Source organism: Pollicipes pollicipes, unplaced genomic scaffold (genome assembly GCF_011947565.3).
Source record: "Pollicipes pollicipes isolate AB1234 unplaced genomic scaffold, Ppol_2.1 Scaffold_3447;HRSCAF=4054_pilon_pilon_pilon, whole genome shotgun sequence".
Taxonomy (NCBI): domain Eukaryota; kingdom Metazoa; phylum Arthropoda; class Thecostraca; order Pollicipedomorpha; family Pollicipedidae; genus Pollicipes; species Pollicipes pollicipes.
Genome location: NW_023596297.1, coordinates 11,853,936 through 11,877,309, shown reverse-complemented (window position 1 = coordinate 11,877,309; position 23,374 = coordinate 11,853,936). Strand labels below are relative to the sequence as shown.

At 55.5% G+C, this 23,374-nt stretch overlaps 1 protein-coding gene across 4 annotated transcripts; it reads left to right on the top strand.

Annotated features, from left to right (window-relative positions):
• Positions 1 to 458: 458 nt before the first annotated feature.
• Positions 459 to 23,225, top strand: LOC119091459 (phospholipid phosphatase 3). 4 transcript variants are annotated; one of them, XM_037214257.1, is made up of 8 exons: positions 459 to 589; positions 1,221 to 1,353; positions 11,983 to 12,134; positions 17,928 to 18,084; positions 19,362 to 19,503; positions 20,053 to 20,110; positions 21,696 to 21,872; positions 22,718 to 23,225. In XM_037214257.1, exons 2-8 carry the CDS (start codon positions 1,290 to 1,292, stop codon positions 22,814 to 22,816), a joined length of 849 nt encoding a protein of 282 aa, XP_037070152.1. In that variant the 5' UTR covers positions 459 to 589; positions 1,221 to 1,289; the 3' UTR covers positions 22,817 to 23,225. The 4 variants fall into 4 exon arrangements, with proteins under 4 accessions (XP_037070152.1, XP_037070154.1, XP_037070153.1 ...); XM_037214259.1 differs by lacking the exon at positions 11,983 to 12,134 and adding an exon at positions 8,551 to 8,702; XM_037214258.1 differs by lacking the exon at positions 11,983 to 12,134 and adding an exon at positions 7,106 to 7,257.
• Positions 23,226 to 23,374: the final 149 nt, after the last annotated feature.

The following is a 23,374-nucleotide window of genomic DNA, read 5'->3' as shown; positions in this document are numbered from 1 at the left end:
CTGTGCGTTATTGGTGGCGTCTGGCCGAAATAAAGGCACTTGTCGACTCAGGGGCCCCTGATCAGTGCATAGGGCCCTCTGGCTGGCATTGGATTACCCGCTCCTACGGGCCGGACCCTCGAATACGACCTCTGGCCGGCCTTTCGAGCCCCCAAATCGGGCCCCAAATCGTAGGTCCCGAGCGACCCTTTGGGTCCCTCTGAGCCTAAGGGGCACGTGTCCCCTGTGCCCCTTCCCCCTGCCTGCACTACGAAGTGCGATATATGAGGGATGAGTTGAAGGTGGACAGGATAGAGAATGGGAACAGGCCTGGGAATTGAACCTCTTATGACGTCATATTCTATCATCGGCTGATATCCTATCTGAGTTACGTATCGTGGCGCACCAGGCACAGTTGAAGCCTGAGATGGACGCGATTGAGCGCTGCGAGTCCGTGCATTTTTGGGTGGAGGCTGCTGGATTGTGGGCTGGGTTCGGCGGGGTCCCGATTCCCGCTTCATGTGCCAGGGATTGTTGGCCTCGGTCCATTTATTTGCCTGCGTTGAGCGAGTGGTCGCAGCAGGAGTTTTCAGCATCATCTGGTGACCAGGTAAAGGAACGTGGGCATTATTCGTGGTTGCCTCTAGACTCTGTGTATTGAATCGGTGCAATGTGTTTGCCGCCCGCGCCCATCTGAAAGGGAAGTAAAACCTGTCTTGACACCTATCGGGTTAAAGGGTCATGATGTGAACTCCGTGGTGAACTACAACCACAACAGGGTCAACCCTGTTGTAGTTCATCTCATGTTGACATTCAGTTCAGGCATGTTAGACATTTACATCTGCTATGGGATGTGACTAAATAGGAATAAATTGGGATGTGTTCCCTGCTGTTGAAACCCTTTCACCAGAGAGAGTTTGTTTAAATTCATGCTTTATTTCCTCATGAATATGGCATCATAATTGCTTATGCTGGCCAATTTATATGGCAGTTGACTAAGGCCCAGTTTATTTTGGTGCCTGCATTGCATCTTATCAAAGAGTTCAGTTGCAAGATAAGAATAAGTGCCTAGAACTGCAGGGGCTTTTAACATTAGTAAGTTATAGCTTTAAATATGCAAGGTCAATGAGGTCAATCAAACCTTGAAATACAAATAGCACTTAGACCATGGTTTCACTGACTGTGCAATGGCATGTTTTTTTAGCAGTTTGAATTGAAAATTTGCTTGTATGTATTTTCAGGTTCAGTAACCAGGTGCTCTTGAACCAAGAGTCCAAGACAGTCCATCAAGACTAGCCCTAGCAGAAGACATGCCAAAGAGCAATAAGGAATGGGCATGGCGCATCACTTTTGATGTTGCATGTCTGCTCATAGGTAAGTACTTGAGATAAGATAGCAGATTAATATCTTCAGTTTGCACAGTGTTATAAGGTTTACTTAGACACTATGTCAGGGTTGTCCTGATTGTGTTGTGACCATGCATATACTTGTGAAGAAGCTGTGCCAAGTTTTGAAGACATGTCATGCCATTTGTTGTCTAGAGGTAGAAGCCAGCTGTTTTCAGTTTACTTATTCTGGTTGTGTTATGGATTGCATAATGTGAGTCCTGTATTGATGTGAGCTATTAAGTGTCAGTAGTGCCATAGGAAGAGCAACACAAACCGTATTTAGTCTATATTATGAGTTGCATCATGTGGGTTTGGCATTGATGTGTTGATCATCATGAGCAAGATCATAGGTTGCATTAGTTAATGCCCAAACATTGAGAAAATGCTCAAATATGGCTTCTCATCACAAGTTACACTCACCACTGATCACAGATTTGTGAGGTCTTAAGTGCCAGGAAGTGTGGTTCTTTTAAAGTTGTGATGTATAAGTTAAGAGTTATTTGCATTCAAACATTTGTACCACACGTGATCTCATTGCGCCACTACAATGCAGATTAATAAAGTCTCGATTAGTTGATTTAGATTGAAATTGTACCATGTGTTGGTTCTGACCAGGCTGTGCAACATGGTCTGAACTGGACACAGATATGACTTGGATACCAGAGCAGCACAAGGCAAACACCATTTGGTGGATGGGGAAATGGGAGGGGGGGGGGGGGCTGTTGCTGGCAAAAGTGCACAGGTGTGCAGCTGGTGTATGTGTGTGTGCAATCCATAGATCCACCATTTTGTTGTTTCTGTGTTTTCAATGGGTGATGTCAGATCTCAACCAGGACAGGTGCAGATGTAAGGCACAAAACATGACACTGTGTAGGTGAGTGCACCACATACAAATCACTGGTGGATCTCAGTGCTGCCCAACATAAACAGTTGCATGAATTGGGAAGTGGCTGGTGTCATCTGTCTGGAAACTGGTCCTGATTGCAATGTGGTGTGGCCCAAACAGCAACAAACAGGGCCATGCAAACTACGCAGGCATGGACAGTCACACATGATCAGTGGGCAGAAATTCTTGATCCACTGTAACTGGGGGATGTTACAGAGCATTGCAGATGACAGATTTAATTTTTGGCCATGGTGCCAAGATCAATGGTCATCTGATGCAATCAGTGACAGAAATGCTCAGGTGGTTCCTGAAGCAATCAACAAACAGCAAAGCAGCCAGAAGGCTCGGAGCATGCTGTGTAAAGCTCTAAGTTGATACTAGTGACTGGAGGAAGTCGAGATCGAGAAACGCCCGATGTGGTGTGAAGGAAACCAGATCCATTCGGACCATGAAGCCCGAATGAATCATAGATTACAAGATGACCGAGAGGTCACGAACACGGGGTGGGAACACGAACACGAACAAGTCCCGATGTGGATATCAGTAGGCTTGCAACGAGAAACCATCTTCGGAGATGATCGGTGGTAGGGGTGAGACGGTCTGCGGTGCCGAGAAAGACTCGCAGGGCTGATGAGATGCGGTGAGATGAGCTCTTAGCACGAGAAGGTCGAAAGGTCGATGTTCCCAGCCAGTTAGGGCCGTTCATGATCATCGGGAGAGAGACCGAGACGGTCACGGGTGGTCCAGAAGGACCTCGCTTAGCGTTGGCTAGAGGCTAGAGTAATCCAGTAATAGAAACGTCGACGGTCCTTCGATTCTTGCCAACTGCAAAAACCTTCATGAGTCATAGAACGGCCAACTCTGGTGGTTCGTGGGACCCCGAATGAGCTTGGTATGGTATGTCGGTTTAATGTTACAAATTGAGCACAGTTAGCTTTGTTGTAAGCGTAATTTTGAGCATTGAATGCCAGTGGCCGTGATCCCAAGCAGCGAAATATATAAATAAGGGAGGTGTTTCGTATGGAGTGTTCATTGTTAAGTGGAAACTAAGTGCAAAGAGCATCATGCGGTTATAAACTTATGTAAAGGGATCTCTCGGAACTAGTGAGCATGATCTCGTGTGGGATTAGAACGGACTTGAACGGATAATTACCAGTGGATGCCGGTCACGGATGGGAGTCCCGCATGCCGAGGTGGGCCATCCTGTCAACCATATTGCGGGACATTACATTTTGTAGTATCCCTTCGTGTGGGCATGCCGTCATAAGAACATGTTGAAATCGGAGGACGTGCTTTTTGCTGTCGTGCGTCTCGTCATCGTCTGACAGATTATTTACATTCTGGTTGTGTGGTTATGTGATTCGCGGTGCTCAATGGCGAAGGCCTACGCTGAGCTTCGGAACCGACGACCGCTGCCGCGTGGCGCGGACAGCTGCAATGCAGGCGCCCTTGGGATGACGCGGACTCGAGGCGTCCGCTCGATATATCGAATGGCGCTATCCCCCACCGTCTGGCCGCCAGCCTCGCGGTGCCAGCCCGACGCAGAGTACGCCACGAACGTGATCGGCCGCCGCCCGAGGGAGGGGATGGGAGGGGGAGGGGGGGGGGGGGGGCTGAACGATCACGGACGTGCGGTGGGTGGCCCACTGACCGCCTGCACGGCCGTGTCATGTGCGCGTCACCAGCGCCGTTCCGGCGCGCGTGCTGAGTCGGACCGAGGCGTGACCGGCACACTCCCTGTGTCGGTCGAGAGCCATGCCCGCGGTACCCGGTCGTGTCCCTCCTGTACAGTGGGCAGGCTCGGTGCGGTCGGTCGTCCGTGTCCGACAGACGCGATCCTGCGATCTCGTCAAAGATCGGAGAAAAGAGCACACCCATTGCAGTGTACTGTTATTATTTCAGCTCGTCACAGCGCATCGTTACAGCTAGTGGATGCCACTTTTCTTCCCATTTTACTCCGTTTTGTTGTTAGTATGGACACTGTGAAGCATTACACCATATTAGCAGGATGCGCTTAGTCGAACCCAAATAAAAGCACATGAGCCGCCATTCACCAAAATGTACCGTGGACGAAATTGCCGTGACGTTTGCTACAATAACGACACGGATCAAAGGAACTGAGACTTTTGACCAAGCTGAGATTACCGCCACAAGACCCCCAACTTCGAAAAACTCACCAGCATCCTGGCGTTTTGGGCAGAACACTTGTTGTTTCGTCGCATCGTGGCATTGGACAGCGAAAACATGATGGGATGGTATGTTACATTTTTGTGACGCTGGTTATCTCGAGACTAATACTTCTATTGATCATTGAACGTGCTCCCTGTGGACAAGTGCCTGAAAAATGCGTTCAAAATTTTGAATCCCAAACGACACGGCTCTAACCGACATGTCGAGGTGCCCCAGCATGAGCTCTGTGTCGGGCCATCGCAGAACGTCTGGCCCGACTGTGCAGCTTTTGTCGCACCCCTGTGGGAGTCCTGTCGTGCTGTTAGTGCCTGTCTCGACTGCGCAGCCTCTGTCGCGTCGCTCGGGTAGTCCTGTCGTGCTGTTAGTGCCTGACCCGACTACGCAGCCTCTGTCGCGTCGCTCTGGGAGTCCTGTCGTGCTGTTAGTGCCTGTCCCGACTGCGCAGCCTCTGTCGCGTCGCTCTGGGAGTCCTGTCGTGCTGTTATGCCTGTCCCGACTGCGCAACGTCTGTTGCATCGCTCGGGTAGTCCTGTCGTGCTGTTAGTGCCTGTCCCGACTACGCAGCCTCTGTCGCGTCGCTCTGGGAGTCCTGTCGTGATGTTAGTGCACCGCATGAGATGAGACATCTAGAAGGCTCACTGTGTACGCCGCACTTGTATGTCAATCCGGCGATGTCGATGTCCTAACTGACCTCTTTCAGCACGTGCTCGTTTTAGCTAGCTGGAGTAGCCTGGTTGTTCCGTGTCCTGCTGACCCTGCCACACCTCTATAGTAACCAGCGCATGCTCTGACTTGGTTTTAGTGCGATTTGAGAGCTATTTTGAAAGTGTTGGTGCGGCCCTTACGTTATATCTGGACGGACCCATTTGAGACAGCATATGGTGGGCATTCGTGTTTATCGTGTGCGTGGCTGTAGACAGCTAGGATGGGTTGGCAAAATGCATGATGGCCCGTATTTTGCGCGCCACAGGTGTAGAAACGGGTCCGGGAGGCTAAAATCTCTCAGACTATTCGTGAAAGCTTAATATTAATAATCGGTCATGCATCCAGAGTTGTTTTTTTATAAATTGTTTGACAATGTAATTGTTTGAGTGCTCTGAAATGTGGCTGTTGCACGTTTTTCAAGGATTCAAATGCCACCCAGAGATGGAAATCTGTGCTATATTCGTTTGCCATCGACGGTAGTCATTTTTGTCGAAATTCAACATATGTTTGTAGAAACGAATCCATCAAATAAATGACCTCACCACTTATAAAGTTTAATTAATAAGCCTCCATAAAATAACACAGTGGGCAAATAATGTTTCTGCGCGATGTGCATTTGTTCGGTCGGTGGATGTCATCGGACTCGACAAAAAAATGTTCTTACGGCGCTGAAAACGATTGAGCTTATGTCACCGTTCTCATTGCTGCATCTCTGCCCGATGTCCGGTGAAAAGGAGCTCAATGCTTACATTGTTTGGGTCCTTGACAGGGGTGGTCGCCCACCGCTTCTTCCTCCTAAGCAGATTCCATCGGACGCCTGTGTTTCAGCCACCGTCTGTTAGCTGAGAACTCAAATGGAACGTAAGCAGATATTTGTGCTAATAAAAAAGGTGAACATAAAGTCCGCGGGAATGAACGAGGTCCTGCACCAGAAATTCAGGGGTGTTTTTTTCTTAAAAAAAGAAGTTTATTACGCGTTCTGCTGGTCGCAATATAGTTTAAGCGTGCTTTCCACGTAATATCTGCAGCGATGTAAAACAACCAGCTCGTTTGATATCTTCGTGTTTTTGGGAAATGTAGCTGAGTATGTTCACGATTAAGTCTAAATCAGTGCCCCAATGATGGACGCGTATGCTCCCCAGAACTAGGGTGTTGAATGCCCTTAGATGTCATGGCGCAGCTGCCAAACCGTATCGTTTTGCTATGCTGAAACATGCGGTGATGTTGCAAAAGCTTAACATGGAGCTGGTAACGTGACACAATAGCAACGCTATATATTTTAGTCTCTGCAGATAAGGCAAAACGAATCCGACTGACCCCTCCCCGAACTGCTCCTCTCCTAGACCGTTTTGCGTCGCGTTTCACATATGCGTGTAGTTCCTGTTCCTGTTCCTGTTTAAGGAAGAAGGACGGTGTACATCCAACAGTTGGGCGCACAATGCACATAGAGGTTCAACACTAATAGTTTTTTGTATGCGTTACACTGCCACTCCGAGCAATACGCGTGAAGCGCCGTGAGACCATGGGACACTGACCAAGACCAAGGTGGTCATAGTCATGATCACTTGATATTTGAGCTCTTGCTGGGGTGTGGCTCGCGTCTTTGGCACGAAATTTTCCGCAGTTTTGCGTGTTCAGTCAGTTGAGCCTTTCTCATAAAAGAACCATGTCAAGAAGTAAGAGAACTTGAAGTCCTTCTGGGCTATTTGTGCAATCACTCGGGCAATAGCAATGGAAGAGACAGTCATCCTACACCGCGCTATCCTCGCCGCATGTCCCCTCTCGGTCTTGGTTTGCGTTTCTCCAGGCTGTGTTCCAACCGCTGCCAGCCTTCTTTAACACCCTGGTTTTGGCACGATGCTGTTTCGTTTGGCGCGTTCTCCTCGTCTCGTCTCGTCTCGTTTTGTTTTGTTCGCCGTGTTCTGCTTTGGTGTCATGCGTGCTGTTTCGTTTCCAGTATTCGGTGCCATCGGACTATGCAGCAAAGCACCTCTTCCAAAGGCGGGATTCTTTTGCAATGATGCTTCGATTAATTATCCCTTTCACGAAAAAGATACGGTGACAGATGCGTCGTTGTACGTAGTGGGGGCTATTCTTCCCATAATCTTGGTAAGTTACAGCCGACAGTGTTAAAGCAGACGTGTACATAACAGCTTGAACCCAGTATTGAAATGAGCAACTCGGCATGCACCAGTGCTTCTTGCATCTTTGTGCTCACACACTAACACAAACATGTCTTGGCAGTGCTTTCATCTCCTCGAAAACTGTTGGGATGTGTGCTTGGTTACACTCTTTTTTTCAATCGAAACACGGTGGACATTGCCGTCCTTCAGGGTACATTCAGGCGATACGGGTGCTTGCTGCCTTCCGTAACTGACGTCGGCTGACTGACGGGCCCGCGGCGCCGGTCAACATCCGGCTGGAGCGAGCTGTTGCGCGACAGGGCGGCTCAGTTTGGGCGGCCGTGTGGCGAGCCCAGCGCACGTGCGACGGTCTCCGTCGGAGGGGCGTGTCCGCGGCGTCGCGTCTGGTCGGGGTTTTCGGGGCTGTCCGTGCGTCCACGGCGGCCGGGGGTCGTGCCGGACACATCAAGTCATCCTGCCTGGGGCGCCCCCCCCCCCCCCCCCCCGTTGCCGGCGGGGCGGCGCTCAGCGTCAAGGCCAGGACATGGCGCCGACGCCCCGGGATGAGTGTGGCATGGGCGCGACGATCGGGTCACCCGCACTGGCTCGAGCCGTGGCCGGGATGTGTGGAGGGCATGTGAACAAAGGGCTACGCAAGGAATGCAGTCTGGCGGAAAGTGGTAATGCATTGCTGCCATCCATGTGCATGTGGCGTAAAACTGGGAAATCGTTCACTTACTAAACTACATAGAGTGAAAATAGGAAAAACGATAAGTAGCAAAGTGATATCGTGATCGATTTTCAAAAGCCTTTGAAACGCTTCAGTGCGAGATGTAATCAAAAAATGAAAATAGTTTTGCTTCGAAATTTGCGAAGTTTGCCGTCTGGCCTCCTTTATGCTTGCGTCACCTTGCCACGTGATCGTGGTTTTGGTTCATACATTACCGAGACTGACCTTCGCTATAATAGCTTCCAGTGGATTTTATATCAGAGGGAGGGCGAGGGTAGGGGGCACGGGGAAGGCCATCTGGAGCTCTGTTGGGGTATTTGGGGAGTTATGCGGTCTGGTCTGCACGGAAGCATGCCTTGCGGGCTCGCCTGCGGGCCTGCACCAGACCGCTGGCGCTGCTGGTCGGGCTGACCTCGAGTACCTGGCCACATCGGCCTACCGTCTTTGACACTGTGTAAAGCCCAGCCTGAGGCGTTTGTTCCGGGAGGCGCCATGGTCGTGTTCAGAGCATCGTCCGGGACATGACGGGCGGCGTCCTCTGTTTTTCAGTGGGCTTCTCTGTCCTAGCCTTTTACCTTGCCGGCCGGCCGTACGAACGGGGCTTCTTCTGTGACGATGAGACAATTCGGCACCCGTACCGACACGGTACGGTCTCCTCGACCGTGCTCTACTCTCTCGGTTTTGCGCTGAACATTGGAGTGGTGAGTGCATGCCCCCCACCCCAACCCCCGCCCCTTCGTGAACGTCGCCGGGGAGGGGCGCTGGAAGCACCAGCGCTCTGCTGACGTCACCTGGAAATCCCGAGGCAGCTGTCGAGTGGCCGATCCCGATGGCCGCGGGACGTATTTCTGATCCAGCCGTTGGAGCTCCTGAGCCGGACGTTCGGGTTTGGACCGTTGGGATGGATGGAGCTCGCTGGCGTTTGAGTTGTGATCTTAGGCGGGCGCCCCACGATCCGCTGAAGCCTGCCGCTCTACCAGACCTGGTTCGAGCTCCTTGAGACCTTCGTTCGAGCTGTGGGCCCCGGTGGGCGCCCAGACCGCCCACTGATATACAGACCTCGCTCGGTGCGGGTGGGGCGACATGAGCAGGTCCGGGCTGAGGATCGTGACGGGCGCAGATCAGACCCCCTCCCCCGAGCGTCCCCGGCGTGCTCTCCAGCTGCCGGTCGCGCTGGTCTGAGTTGTCCCCGGCCGGTCGGCTGTGCTGCGGCGGCGCGCGTGGCAAGCGCTCGTAACGGGTGGCGGTGACCGAAGGTCGGCGTCGCACCTCGCCGCCGCCGCCGCTGCTGCCACTGCCGAGACGCCAGAGCGACCTGGCCGGCCTCGAACCCACGTCCGGTGGTCTATCGCCAGAGATGGGGTCATGCAATGCTTGATCCCGCGCTCTCTTGCATGACTGTGTCAAATGCCGCTGTCAGTGCAGGGCATTGATGTGTACATGTGTTTGTTGCGCCAGCGGTGCATGCGCATGTCGTGTTGGCTATTAACTTGGCCTTGGGAAGGGGCGAAAATGGAAGCCGAGAGACATGTGAGAAGTGGCTGGGCGGCCTGGTTGGGTCCAGACAGGATGCGTGGCATGGATAAACGGAGAGGATTCTGCAGTCTAGCTCGTCAGACATTTGAGGGAGCCAGACCCAGCCGTCTGCGCATAGTGGTATGCCGTTGCGTGTGTCGCACCGGCTCCAACACGCCGCGGGGGAACTGGGATGGAGGCACCGACTGAAAGCAATGCCCTGCAATATGGATTCGGCTATTCCCATTTCCCAGAAATGTGCAGCACGAGTCTGGAAATAATTCCAATAAGGTGCTGGTCCGACGTACTAAAAGTTGCCCCGCACCCTTTTATGGAGCGCCTGCAGCTACCGCGGCTATGGTAGCTCCCAGAGGTGGGGCACGTGCTGGAAATCGAACCTGGACTTCCAACAGCGAAACCGGCATCGTTAGACACGACTATAGGCACCGTGAAATGTGATATCTACTTGGAGACCCTCGTATCTGCCTAAATGTGCGTAATTCTATTCTTGATTCGACGTCATGATGACTTATCACGACGCATGATTATCCTTTTTGATGTTACTAACAACACGTTCGGTCGATCGGGCTACGCCACGCTTTTCTTATCAGTAGTGTTACCCCCCCCCCCCCCCCGTAATAACGCCTTGCAGACGGGTTCAAAGTTCCTGTTGACTCGCACCCCTGAACGGCATTCATGTGACAGGCGTCAGTGTTTCATACCTGCGTCGGTTTTAGCACTCAGTGTCATGACATAGTCAGTCTGCACATAGAATGCCGGTAGTGTAGTGATTAACGCGTCTGCGTTAACCGCTGCGCGTCTGGGAAACCAGAGGTATGGGGTTCGATTCCCCGCGGTGCCCGCCCTCCCCGCCAGGGTGAGAGGCAGGCGACGCCATATAGCCTCAGCAGCTGAGTGCGTCGTAAAGCCCCCATGACGCACAAATAGTCGGGCCACCAAGTGGCTGGTTCATCTTGAGTTGCATTTTAGGATCCGATTAAGGCTAACGGCATTGAGTAGAGGCAACCAGGAACTTGCAGGCGTTATTATTTTTGAAGTACAGCTGGGTATGAACTATTGGTACTGTGACAAGCCAGGTTGTGAAGGTTGGGGCGCGAAGCATACCGTAGGGTTTGTGTACTGTGCTATCCTCCTGACGTTGTATGGGTACAACGCCAGGGGATGGTATTGTAGGGCCGCCGCCCTGAGCACCATCCTCCCGTCGTTGTACTGATCAGCAGCTCCCCGCACTCTGCCACCGGCCAACCCGCCCTCATCCCGCCGACCACCCGCTGGCCTTCTGCTGTGTAAATACACGAGTTCGTGGTCCCACGGCCACGACGCGGGCCGTCCGCTGATTTGCTGGCACGTTGCCAGGGAAGGGGGCTGTCCGGAAGTCGTAGAGCTGTCGTTAGTTTCGTTAGCCCCTGTCTGAGAGCATGGGGGGAATCTCTCACTGATTTGACGAAGGTGCACTGGCAAGCGATGTGCGGTTCGCGGGCGAAACGTATTCCCTTGTCAATGCACGTGTCCGTTCAGTGTTAAGACTGGCGGACGTACGGTATGAAACCTTGTGACCGGCCTTTGGGGGCGAGGAATCCAATGGAAGGACTGTATTCTGTGTTAGGGTATTGCTTTTTTGCAATATAGTTTTTAGAAGGTTTAATCCGAAACTTTTGAATGGATCGATTTTTTTGGGATCGGAGCTCACGCTATGCATTGCTTGTTGTGTGAGGCCTGACCCCCACCAGCCAATCGCGCAATTCCATGTCAGCGGCAGAATTTGGTGGCGAAAGCGTAACGTGCGGCAGTGCTCGGCACGGTCCGTGCTGGAAATTTATGTTTGGATGCTTTCGAAAGGAACGTTCCGTCTTTCCGTTTAATGCAGAAACATGCCAGTTAGCGAATAACGTGTTTTTCAATTTGGAAAGTACGTGTTGGATAAGAATTGTCGATTTTGATTCACACACGAAACAAGAAAGAGACACAAGCAACCACAACATTACAAAACGCAATTTATTTTCGCAGCCATATCCGCAGTCTAGAAAATTGCACCATTAGTATATGATTATATATATATATATATTTATTTATTTATATATATATTTATTTATTTATTTATATATACATATATATATATATATATATATATATATGCAGTACATGCTCAGCTTGCTGCTTGCGCGGAGCACGCCACGGCATTAGCGGCTTGTGAGCACGGTGTTTAACATCCCGAGGTGGCATGCTCAGCTCGGTAAACCCAAAACCTGCCTGCGTGTCCGCTAGCAAACTCAAGCCGGCGCCCTGAGTCCTGCGGTGGTCAGGTGGCCGTCGGCGCGCCGCCGCCAGCGGCGGGTCGGGGCGCTGGACGCGAGGCAGACCGCCCGCCCGTCCGCCCGCCGGCCCGCCCGCCAGCCTGAGCCAGCCGGAGCCAGCCGCCGCCACCGCCTCTGCTCTCCGTTGCAGTGGCCGCCCCCCTCCTGGTCTTCTACTATGCCGTCGAGCCGTTCCAGCGCGGCTTTTTCTGTGACGACGAGTCGATTAGGCACCCGTACAAAGCGGACACGGTGTCCACTGTGGCATGCTATATCGTGGCTGTTACGCTGTCGGTGATCATGGTGAGTGAGGCGCTCTCGTGGCGCCCATCCCTCTCCGTTTTCCCGGTTCCTCGACCCCAGCTCCGATTGTCTTTCGTTCATACTAGTATCCTTCAGTGATGTGCGCCCTTTGTCATTTTGCTTCGTGGTGGGCTTGTTATGGTCTTGCGTTATAAACCTAAAGATCCCGCAACAACCCCGCTGTGCGTTCGTGCTCTTTCGCATTTCATTTCGATCGCAGCCTGTGGCACGTTGTATTTTTTTCTATAGACCTCTAGAGCTTTTGAAAGCCGACATATCATTGGCACGGGCAACCGCATTAGCTTCTTTGTAGCTCTTCCTTTGTGGCGGAGAGGGCCGTGGCCAGGTCGCTTGGATCGGTCTGGCCCACCGGGGGGGGGGGGGGGGGGGCGGGAGACACCCCGGATACACGCGCACGGAGCGCGCTGGTGGTAGTTTTCCCTTACACCATTGACTGGTGTTGCGATCACTGCGATGGGAGAAACGGGGCTTGTCTCATCGGTGCCCCTCGCCCCCTGTCCATGCCGCCTGAACAGCTTAGGAATAAGAGTTTCTTGCTGATCGGCTGAGGACTTGTTGTGTATGTGCGTCCTCAGCGGGCGGTCATCACCAAGCGAGGTCCTAACTTGATTTAAAATATTCACAATACAGACGATTCTCGAATACCAAAAATGCGTCAATCCCCAAAATGACGTCCCACCAAGATGTCACCTTCATGTGCTTACCCAGCCTGGAGCCTTTGAAACTCCCCAGTCGGAAGACACCAGCTTCCTTCCAACTTTTTTGTCGTTTAGTATAGTGCATTTATGGGTGGTCATCAGGTTCCTCAAGCGAAGGACATAATGGGGTTGGATCGATGACATAGCTAGGAACATTTTGAGTCGTCCCGGAGCATGCGCGGGCAGCGATCGTTGATGCGCCGTACCTGCATTATTTTAGCCGAGATTGGGCCCGCTTCCAATACGACATGGATGACGTAGGAAAAGCCTCTCATTAGTATTTAGGAAATGGCCTGAGCGACAGAACATGACGCAGCCGCTGCCCGACTTGAGTGCGTCGCCGCCGCTGACCGACCAGGCTGGCGTGGGTTAGTCGCCATCCGGTAAGCTCGGCTGCGGCGAGACCCTCCGCCTCGGCGGCGCTCCCCCGGGCGTTCGGTCCGGCTGACCGGCGGCGCGCGGGGAAACCAGAGGTACGGGGTTCGATTCCCCGCGGTGCCAGCCCTTCCTGTCAGGGTGAGAGGCAGGTGGGGCCATATGGCCATGTAGCCTTAGCAGCTGAGTATGTCGTGAAATCCCCAATGACATGACACATGACCGCCGGCGCGGCGTACCCGTGCCGCGTCGGCCGGCGGCACGCCCGCGCGCCACGCCGTCGACGGCGCTGTGTGCTCGGGTCGCGCGAGATATTGATACAAGATACGCGCTGAGTCACTTCCTGACCAGGCGCGGGTCTGAGCGCGTCCGCACTCGGACGTGTGGCGTGATGGGACCGGACTCATGACAACTCTGGACTCGGGCTAAGGCGATTGCCATCATCTCAGAACTCGTGTCTCGGGACTCGGACCTTGCTTCAATGTCCTTGGATCCGGGACCCAGGTTTATGTTCAAGAAATTCGTGGACGTGCCTCATGCCCATACTCCACAACTGGGGCTCGGAGACTCTTCTGACTCTTTTTTAATCTGACTCATACTATTGCCTGAGCTAGCAGGTGAACACCGCGTCAGGTATTTCCGGGGAGGCTAGCCCAACTTTCGAGAGATCGCTCCAATTCTCCGCAGGTTTTTGTGCCACCGCACACCCGCCGCCGCGCCTCCCACAGCCGGTCCGCCGTTTTGACCCAGTTTGCTGCGCTGCATGTGTATGAGCCGACCACCAGCTGTGCGCTCACGCCCCTGTCTGGTGGGTTCGGTCCCGTCCGTCAGGGTCCGGTCCTGTCTGGTGGGGTCCGGTCGTATCTGGTGAGGGCCGGTCTTACCCGGCTGGGTCTGGTCCTGTCCGGCGGGGCCTGGTCTGACCGGCTCAGAGTCCAGTCCTGTCCGGCAGGGTCTGGTCTGACCGGCTCAGAGTCCGGTCCTGTCCGGCGGGGTCTGACCTGACCGGCTCAGAGTCCGGTCCTGTCCGGCGGGGTCTGGTCTGACCGGCTCAGAGTCCGGTCCTGTCCGGTTGGACCTGACCTGACCGGCTCAGAGTCCGGTCCTGTCCGGCGGGGTCTGGTCTGACCGGTTCAGAGTCCGGTCCTGTCCGGCGCGGTCCGGCTCGGGCCGGCCCCAGGTCCGCACGTCAGCCTCGGGCGGCGCCGAGTGACGCCGATCGGCCACAGGTGCGGCGGCCGCGCTGTGCGCCAGAGTGCCACGCCGTGCCGGTCCGCCCACTCTCTCCCGCGGGCTGTGGCTGCCGCGGTTGGGGAGGGGAGGGGGATTGACAGCATAGGGCCGTGTGGGCGATGGGCTGGATTTCCTGTGTCCGGGCCGGGCTGCCCTGGGTTAGGAGCACGGCCGCCTAGCCGGCTGGGGTAAACGTCACACCCTCTCCGGGAAAGACGGTGGCGTCCAGAGGTGGGCGGCCGGCTCATTTAGCGGCTGGGCTTAGCGGGAATGTTCCTGGTCGGTATGAAGCAGCGTTCGCTGATCCATACACAGCCATGGCCATTATTACTTTAAGTTGACGGTTGTTAGTTACCGCGAAGCGTTTTTGCTGAAGAAAAAGCCGTTTTCGAACCTCAGCCATATGTGCGGCCTTAAACGTAACTGGCGCGTTTAGGAATACTGCTAATGATATGTTTATGTTGACCACATTGACAATATAGGCGGAACCTTGATTTTTGTCTCATATTAACTCGGTTTTACCAACTAAGTTAGCATACCATCACTGTACAGCTTGTTAACATCGGGGTGATATCGTTGCACTAATTGTCGCACGGCCATCTTATGCAGTTAAACCCGTCATTGACCGAGGGGATTGTCAAATCTCCCCCGTCGAAGGTTTGTGATGCTTCAGAAGCGCGTTGAGGTATTCGTGCACAGATTTCACTTGCTATCAATCTTTAAGTTTTATGCCTTGCGCCAAAATGGCAACTATGAGGCTAAGCTAGGCTAGAATTATTTCATTATTCACCTGCGTTGTCGTATTGTTTCAATGTTCCACATTGAAATATTTGCATGTCGAATAGCAAAGATAGTGATGAAAGTATGTTGCAAATTGTCGATGTTTGATCCAACTTATAAAGTACCTGAAACACCGTGCACAATGAAGAATACTTACAAAGTTCCAAGCGGCTGTCTGTAACAGTGACTAAGTTCTGACTTGAAATGCGTAGTGGCGTGTGTTGGCAGCGCCGATGTGGGCTCGGACCCACGGCAGGGGACGGCGGGGCTCCGGCCGGCCGCGGCGGCGTCGTGACCAGACGGCGAAAGCCTCTCTTGTGGTGTGGTCCGAGACCATGCGCCACGTTCCTATCGTTAGCCATTTGAATTTTTGAATTCGGCTCGACCGTTCTTGAGATAAGCAGAGGGGAGGGGTGCCAAATTTGCCCTCCTCCCCCCCCCCCCCCCCACCTCCTCTCCTCCGATCATTGATGCGCTGCTCTGAAGCCAGGTCGATGCTAGGTTAAAAATCGATCTGATTAGCTCAGCCCATGAAAGGGGCTCTTCCTTTTGTGTTTTCCGTAGGGGTGAGCTCTGCTTGTCTTGAACCTGGACTGTGAGGAATAGTATAAGGGCCCGCTGTTTTATAAGGGCCAGAGGCAATACGTTTGTTTGACGTTGTTTGTATTCGTTCCATTGCTGTTTTTTGTAAGTGGTAGACGAGCAGCACGTCACGGGTCTGAAGAGAATCAAGAACATTCAGATAGAGCAAACTGGTGTCATGGCAGTTCCATTTTGACAAATGGATTCAAATCGCCGGGGGACGTACCTGGGTTCCGAACGTATTGTGCTTTTGGTGCGATAAATGACGGCTATGGGAATGGTTGGTACGGGCACTGGGTCGCGGCGGTCGTTGCGGCTGTGTTCCAGCCTTTGAATTGAGTCACGAACGCCAGCCGAACAATGGAAGCCGCCCGGCGCCGGACATGTCCACGCGCCCCCGCGCGTGAGCGTGACGCTCCGAGTGTTAACTCACTGATAGCGGCGGCGGCGGCGTGGGCGACCGGCACGCTGGCTAATCATGTCGGCCAGTCCGGACCGGAACGGCGGACCGGTCGGGCCAAAACAGCGGACTGGAACAGCGGACTGATTCTGACCGGCTCTGATCGGATCGGCTCGGCAGTTCGCTGCGGACCGGGGCGGACCAGCACGCACTGGTGTACGTCGGAGCGTTCCGTCACCAGACCGGGCTGAGGGTGGCCCCCGTCCTCTGAGGAGCCACCGGCAGGCGGCTCCCCTGTACTCCCGATCTGGCCGGACAGTGCCGCGTCCGTCGGCCTCACAGAGCCGGCGCCACTGTGCCGCTCCGCGGCGTCTGGCTGGGGCGCGGCTGTCGTCGGCTCCCTGCCCGGGCCGTGGCCGCAGAGATCGCGCAGCGAACCGTGGCTCGGATCAGACGAGCTCAATCGCCGACAGCGGGTCGCGGGGTCCATCCTCGCGGGCGGTTGCGGCCCGTCGGGACTAGGACGTGGGCGCGGTGGCTCGTGACGCTCCCTCCCCCTGCCCTTTCATCCCCCTCCCCCGGGTGATAGCTGACTATGTGCCGACTTCGCCTCTCTGTCTTCGCATGACCCTGTCTCGGCCGCGTGCAACCGGTCAGTCGGTGCATGCCGTCTGTATCTGCGTGTAAGCCTTGGATTCCCGCTGCGCGCATTGTGGCTCACTTTGTCTTTCTCCGTGTGCGCTGCTGGACTGCTTTTGTGTTATCGAGCTTTTCTTACGGTTTGTCGGTACGGTTTATCGTGTGATGTGTTTTCAAGTGGGTGAAGTGTCTAAAGCTTTGTCATTGTTGCAGTTACGGTTTATGGTTAGCAGGCGACGTTCTTGTAACCTCAGGTCACCGTTGTGGCTTTTGAAAATACATTGTTTTTATGGTGTTTTGCACTACGAATGAGATCATTTTTCGGGCTGTCGTTATTGCCTGGTGTGGTGCTTTGTACACAACGGTTGGCCGAGTTAATTCTCTGACCGTCTCCCGGTATTTCTGAGACCTCAGGACTAACTCTCTGACCGTCTCCCGGTATTACTGAGACCTCAGGACTAACTCGCTGACCGTCTCCCGGTATTACTGAGACCTCAGGACTAACTCTCTGACCGTCTCCCGGTATTACTGAGACCTCAGGATTAACTCTCTGACCGTCTCCTGGTATTACTGAGACCTCAGGATTACGTGGTGTTCGGTTGTCAGCCATGTTCGGTCATTTTTCGAATCCCTGCCTTGGAATTGCCGGGACTCGAACCGGGGTCGCCTGGTCGTGATTCCAGCGCTCTACCAACTTAGATAACCGGGAAGGGCTCGGCTCAGTTTGATAGAGTGCTGGCTCACCATCAGATACTTTGTTTCAAAGCGCAGCAATTCCAAGGAGAAATTTTAGATGGTGGCGCAGGCATAGCCGAAAATCAAACGCCATTCAGACCTTCTCAGGACTAATAACACCTGACGACGGGTGGAGAACAAACCGGCGAGAACTTTGTGCACATACCAACGCACCACATGAAGGCCCGAACAATGATTCCATTCGTGCTCTAAATGCCTTGCTGCAATCTCTCCGCAAACCTCCGAGTTAATTTGTTGCTGTATGTCAAGCGGTTCCGCTTGCTTCGCCGTCACATGTCTCGGCTCACTGGGACGCCCGTGTGCGCGCAGATGTCTATCGTTGAGTACTTCCATTGCAAGCACTGCCACCGCCAGAAGACCATGCAGGTGTGCTGCCTGCACGTGCACCCCTGGTTCTGGGCCATCTACTCGATGGTGGGCGTGTTCGCGTTCGGCGCCGCCTGCTCCCAGCTGGCGACAGACATCGGTGAGGCCACAGTCGAGCGCTGCCGCCGGTGGCACCCGCCGGCTAGTGGCGGCACGGTGACGGGTCCCGCGGGCAGCGGCTGGCCGTGACGGGGCTGGGAGCTGCCGACGCCGCGCCCGTGACCCGGCGCCGCGCTAGCCGGGGCCGCGGGAGCGAGCGGCTGCCCTGCGCCGGCCGCGTCGAGCTGGCGCCGTGCTGCTGACCCGACGCCGTCGGGCAGCGCCCCCAGGTGGTCAGCGTGCTGCCGCCGCGCCACTGGCGCCGCCGTCAGACGGCGCTGGCATGACCCGAGGTCGAATGCTGGACGGGAGAGCATTGGTGCTCGCCAGTTGGACGGAGCTATCGAAGTGCTCTGGACTTGCACGGCCCGCGCGACCTCAGTTGTTGTTTTAAGTGGTGACCGTTGTTTGTTAAGAAATACTGTCTGTAGCGCGTCTATGCTGTTGTGCCTAGTCATGCGATCTGGTTACATTTGTTGTTGCTAAGCGTCGCATTTGGTAGATACCGAGTGTTTGCATCGGTATTGCCTTTCAGGCAACGGTGTATGAGCCTGATAACGACGTTGCGTGCATAGGAACATTGCGTGCGTTAGCGTGCATTAAAACCCCCATTTATCATCGTCTTCAGCTAATGAACATCCTTCCAGTCGCATACGTTTGAAGCCTGATTTTGTTTAGTGAATCATATCCCGCGTTGTGCATGTCTTATCCTCAGTCTCTCCAGCACGTGTCTAGTGGTGCATGCCCAACAGGTTCTTGATCTGCCTCGATCTGTTTTCCGCTCGTCAGGTGGGTCGCTAGCGATGGGTCCGCTACTGCTGACACCGCTGTCCGGCCCCGCGGCCGATCCGTCTGACGCGTCTGACACCTGCCCCTGACCCGTCTGACGCGTCTGGCACCTGCCCCTGATCCGTCTGACGCGTTTGACACCTGCTCCTGACCCATCTGACGCGTCTTACACCTGCCTGTGACCAGTCTGCCGCGTCTGACACCTGCCCCCGATCCGTCTGACGCGTCTGACACTTGCCCCTGGTCCGTCTGACGCGTCTGACACGTGAACCCGACCCGTCTGACGCCTGCGTGTGACCCGTCTGACGCACCTGACACCTGTCCCTGACCCGTCTGACGCACCTGACACCTGTCCCTGACCCGTCTGACGCACCTGACACCTGTCCCTGACCCATCGGACGCGTCTGACGCCTGCCTCTGACCCGTCTGGCGCGTCTGACACCTGCCCCTGACCCGTTCGACACCTGACCCCGACCCGTCTGACCTCAGGGAAGTACACGATCGGGCGGCTGCGCCCGCACTTCATCACCGTCTGCCAGCCGGACTTCAACAAGATCAACTGTTCGGGACACGCGTTCATAGAGGACTTCGAGTGTTTGGGAGACAACGTGAAGGCGATCAGGGAGGCAAGGTGGGTGGAGGCGTCCCAGCCGTGGCCGTCGGGCCGGGGTCAGTCTCCGGGGCGGAGACGGGCGCTGTCCCTGACGGAAGGGAATGTGGGTGGCGGCGTCCCAGCCGTGGCCGTCGGGCCGGGGTCAGTCTCCGGGGCGGAGACGGGCGCTGTCCCTGACGGAAGGGAATGTGGGTGGCGGCGTCCCAGCCGTGGCCGTCGGGCCGGGGTCAGTCTCCGGGGCGGAGACGGGCGCTGTCCCTGACGGAAGGGAATGTGGGTGGCGGCGTCCCAGCCGTGGCCGTCGGGCCGGGGTCAGTCTCCGGGGCGGAGACGGGCGCTGTCCCTGACGGTGGGTGACCTCTGACGTTGCAACCCGACGCCGCCCGACCTGAAGTGTCCAACCTGAGACGAATCCGGCTATGAGGCTTGCTTGCTACGTTGATCGGGGAGGGGGGGAGGGGGGCTTTGACCGGTACGGCAGGTGGTGTCCCTGGGTTGGATCTGTTCTCCCCCGAGCCGTCACAGGCTGGACGGCTCGGCTGGGCCTGACTCATGCGCTTGTTGCAGGCTTTCGTTCCCGTCCGGCCACGCTTCGTTCTCGTTCTACACCATGGTGTACCTGGCGGTGAGTAGTATGGCGGCGGCGGCGGCGGCGGCGGGACGCTCCCGGTCGCGTCGCTCCCGTCGTGTGTGGCGTCCGCGGGATCTGGGGGTCGGCCGCTTCCCCGGTGCCGTTGAACGGCCTGGTGGCACGTCATCCCCGACACGTTTCAGTTCGGCGCCTCTATCGGGGGCTGGGCTGGTCGACGCGACTAAGGCTCGGTGTTCCATGGCAAGTCCCATTGGGAGGGCATCCCGCCGGCATTGTCAGTAAACTTGACAATGCCAGCAGGATAATAAACGATGTTCCCAGACCTCCTGCAACGTATTCCTGGTCCCTGTTCCTTTGTTCTCAGTCTCCCGTTGGCTACGCGGGCGTGGACATAGCATTGCTGACATGGGTAAGGCTGCCTGCAGTCAGCATCCGGGACGGAAAGCCAGCTGTTTTCCCCGCGGCCCAACGTGCTGATGAACGCAACCGTGGCCTTGCACTGACATCGTACTGGGTTGCAACTGTGCCTGCCGAGGAGGGCGGGGGGGCGGGGGTCCCGTCGTACTGTCGCGCTGTGTACCGCACACTTGTGATGATGTGGCATGCACCACATACGCCTCTGGCGTGCTGGCGTGTTGTGTCCCACATACGTCTGTCGTGCTGGTGTACTGTGTCCCACACACGTCTGTCGTGCTGGTGCACTGTGCCACACACGCCTGTCGTGCTGGTGCACTGTGCCACACACGTCTGTCGTGCTGGTGCACTGTACCACACACGTCTCGTGCTGGTGTACTGTGTCCCACACACGTCTCGTGCTGACTAACGGCACCCTCTCTCGACGGTACGTACGGCAACCGTACGTACCGTCAGGGGTGTAAGTCGGCCGGTGACATGCGCGCCACGTCCCTGCTCATCATGCTCCACATGTCACGGACGTGACGCTCGGTTCTGAAAAGTTCTTGTTCCATGCCTGGCTAGAAGATGAGTGATTTCATCTTGTGTTCATTTACTCATATAGCATCGGGTGCTGCTCTAGTTCCGAGCATTCTGTTCTAAAAACATTCGAGCGTTTGATTTTTTGTTCAAAACTGCAATCAACACGCGCTTGCAACCACTCTCGCAAGGACAGTTGACCGAGGACGCAAGGACAGTTGACCGAGGTGCTGCGCCCCCGCGAAAGGACACACACTATATGGAGCGAGAACGGGTGTGTGGAGACCATGGTGTCCGCCGCTCAAGCGGAGGCATGAGTTGACCAGCAATGTTTGTCGAGCTCGCATCCGGCGCATGATAGGTGATCTGGCCCTGCATCAGGTGCCGGTTTCCGGTCACGTATGCAGACTCCGCGTGACCGCACCGGCACACTGATCAGCAGCAGCCAGTGTTCGGCGTCCCCTGTCCCCCCCCCCCCCCCCCCTCCTCCCGGTGCCGCACGGGCACCGCCAGCGTGCGTATAGGAGAGATCTGGTGTGCCAAAAGACCAACGTCCGAAAAACGCGCAGCGTTGCTGAGCACAGACGGCGTCGTTTCACGCACTGGCCCGTTGCAGCGCAGCTGACGAAATGCTTGCGCGGGGCGGCAGGCACCTGTCTCACTGACGTCGCCCCCGTTCCTGCAGCTGTACCTGCAGGCGCGCCTCACGTGGCGCGCCACCAAGCTGCTGCGGCCGTTCCTGCAGTTCATCTGCGTGATGCTGTGCTGGTACACGGCGCTCAGCCGCGTCTCCGACTACAAGCACCACCCGACCGACGTGCTGGGCGGCGCCGTGCTCGGCACCGTCGTCGCCGTGGTCGTGGTACGTGCCGCCGGCGAGGCGACCGCCCGTTCGGTTGCGCTGAGGGCGGGGTGGGGCAGTGCGGAGGATGCCCCTCCGGAATCGCGGTGTAACGGCGTTGTCGGCGTGTCCGTGGCCCGGCAAACGAGGAAGCTCAAGACCGCTCAGCTTGTTCGATGTTTTAAAGTATGAGGTGCGGACATGAAATTTTCAAATTAAAAGCAGTAGTGTTACCGTGTGCGGGCGCGAAAGCGACGATCGTATTCCACACCCCTAGAACACCAAGCCGCAGCGCAAATAGTCACAAGTTGTCTGGCGCACGTGAGCCAGCAGACTTCACCCATGTCGTTTCCCATTAATTGGGTTTTCTGGTTGTAGGTTTGTACCCAGGTTATCTCGATGTACTCCCTCCAGCTTGTCCAGCCTTTTTTATTGCGTCAACATCCTGAATTACGAAGGTTTTCACGACGAATGCGCGTCCCCAACTACGTACATCAATAGTTATCTTTAAAAAAACATTGCAAATCATCATGTTGACAATAGGAAACGTGATAAATGTTTTGCGTGACTGTGGAGATGATCTCCGTTTTTATGTGACACTGCGATCTGGCTCCGCCCGCCGCCGCTCACCAGTTGCCGCCCGCCGCCGCTCACCAGCTGCCGCCCGCCGCCGCTCACCAGTTGCCGCCCGCCGCCGCTTACCAGTTGCCGCCCGCCGCCGCTCACCAGTTGCCGCCCGCCGCCGCTCACCAGCTGCCGCCCGCCGCCGCTCACCCCGCCGGTGGTCCGGCGCCGCCCCGACGCGGCACGAGCAAACGGCTGACCGTCCCTGGCCTCCAGAGCTGACCGCCCTCCCCCGCCCACAGGCCGTCTACGTGTCCGGCATGTTCAAGAAGCGCTGCGCGGCGGCCGACGTCCAGCCTCCTTCCCGGCAGAACACTATCGACAACACCGACATACCGTAGCGACCGGGCCGGGCCGGGCCGGGCCGTGTCGGGTCGGGTCGGCCCAGGCCCGTGTCCCCAGACGCTCTGCTTGTTATCTTCCGCGGCGGAGGCGCTCGTGGGCCGCGGCTCTCATTGGATTGGCGTGATGGCGAAATGGTGCTCGTATTGGGCGGTTTTGTGTGACGAGGCGTGAACAGCGATGTTGGGCTGCCGCTAAAGAAATAAGTAGACTATCATCTAGTTCAAACAAGCGGCGTCATGCATGAAAGCGCTCATGCCTTGTTTCATGCAAACGCACGGCAGGAGATAGTGGATTGTGCCTCACGTTTTTCTCCGTAGGTCTGCCATCTAGAATTTGTCTTGATATGGGTTCGTCGCTTGCGGTGCGAATGCTCATACGAGTGGAACTAAAAGCGTGCATCGTTTTTTTTTTGGGGGGGGGGGTGGGAGGTTGATCCAAATCTTTCGAATGGATGGACAACTGGGATTAGAGTTCACGTTAAGCAGTGCTTGTGTGAGGCTTGACCCCTACCGTCAGATCGCGAAAATTCCAGGTAAACGGCAGGATTTGGTAGC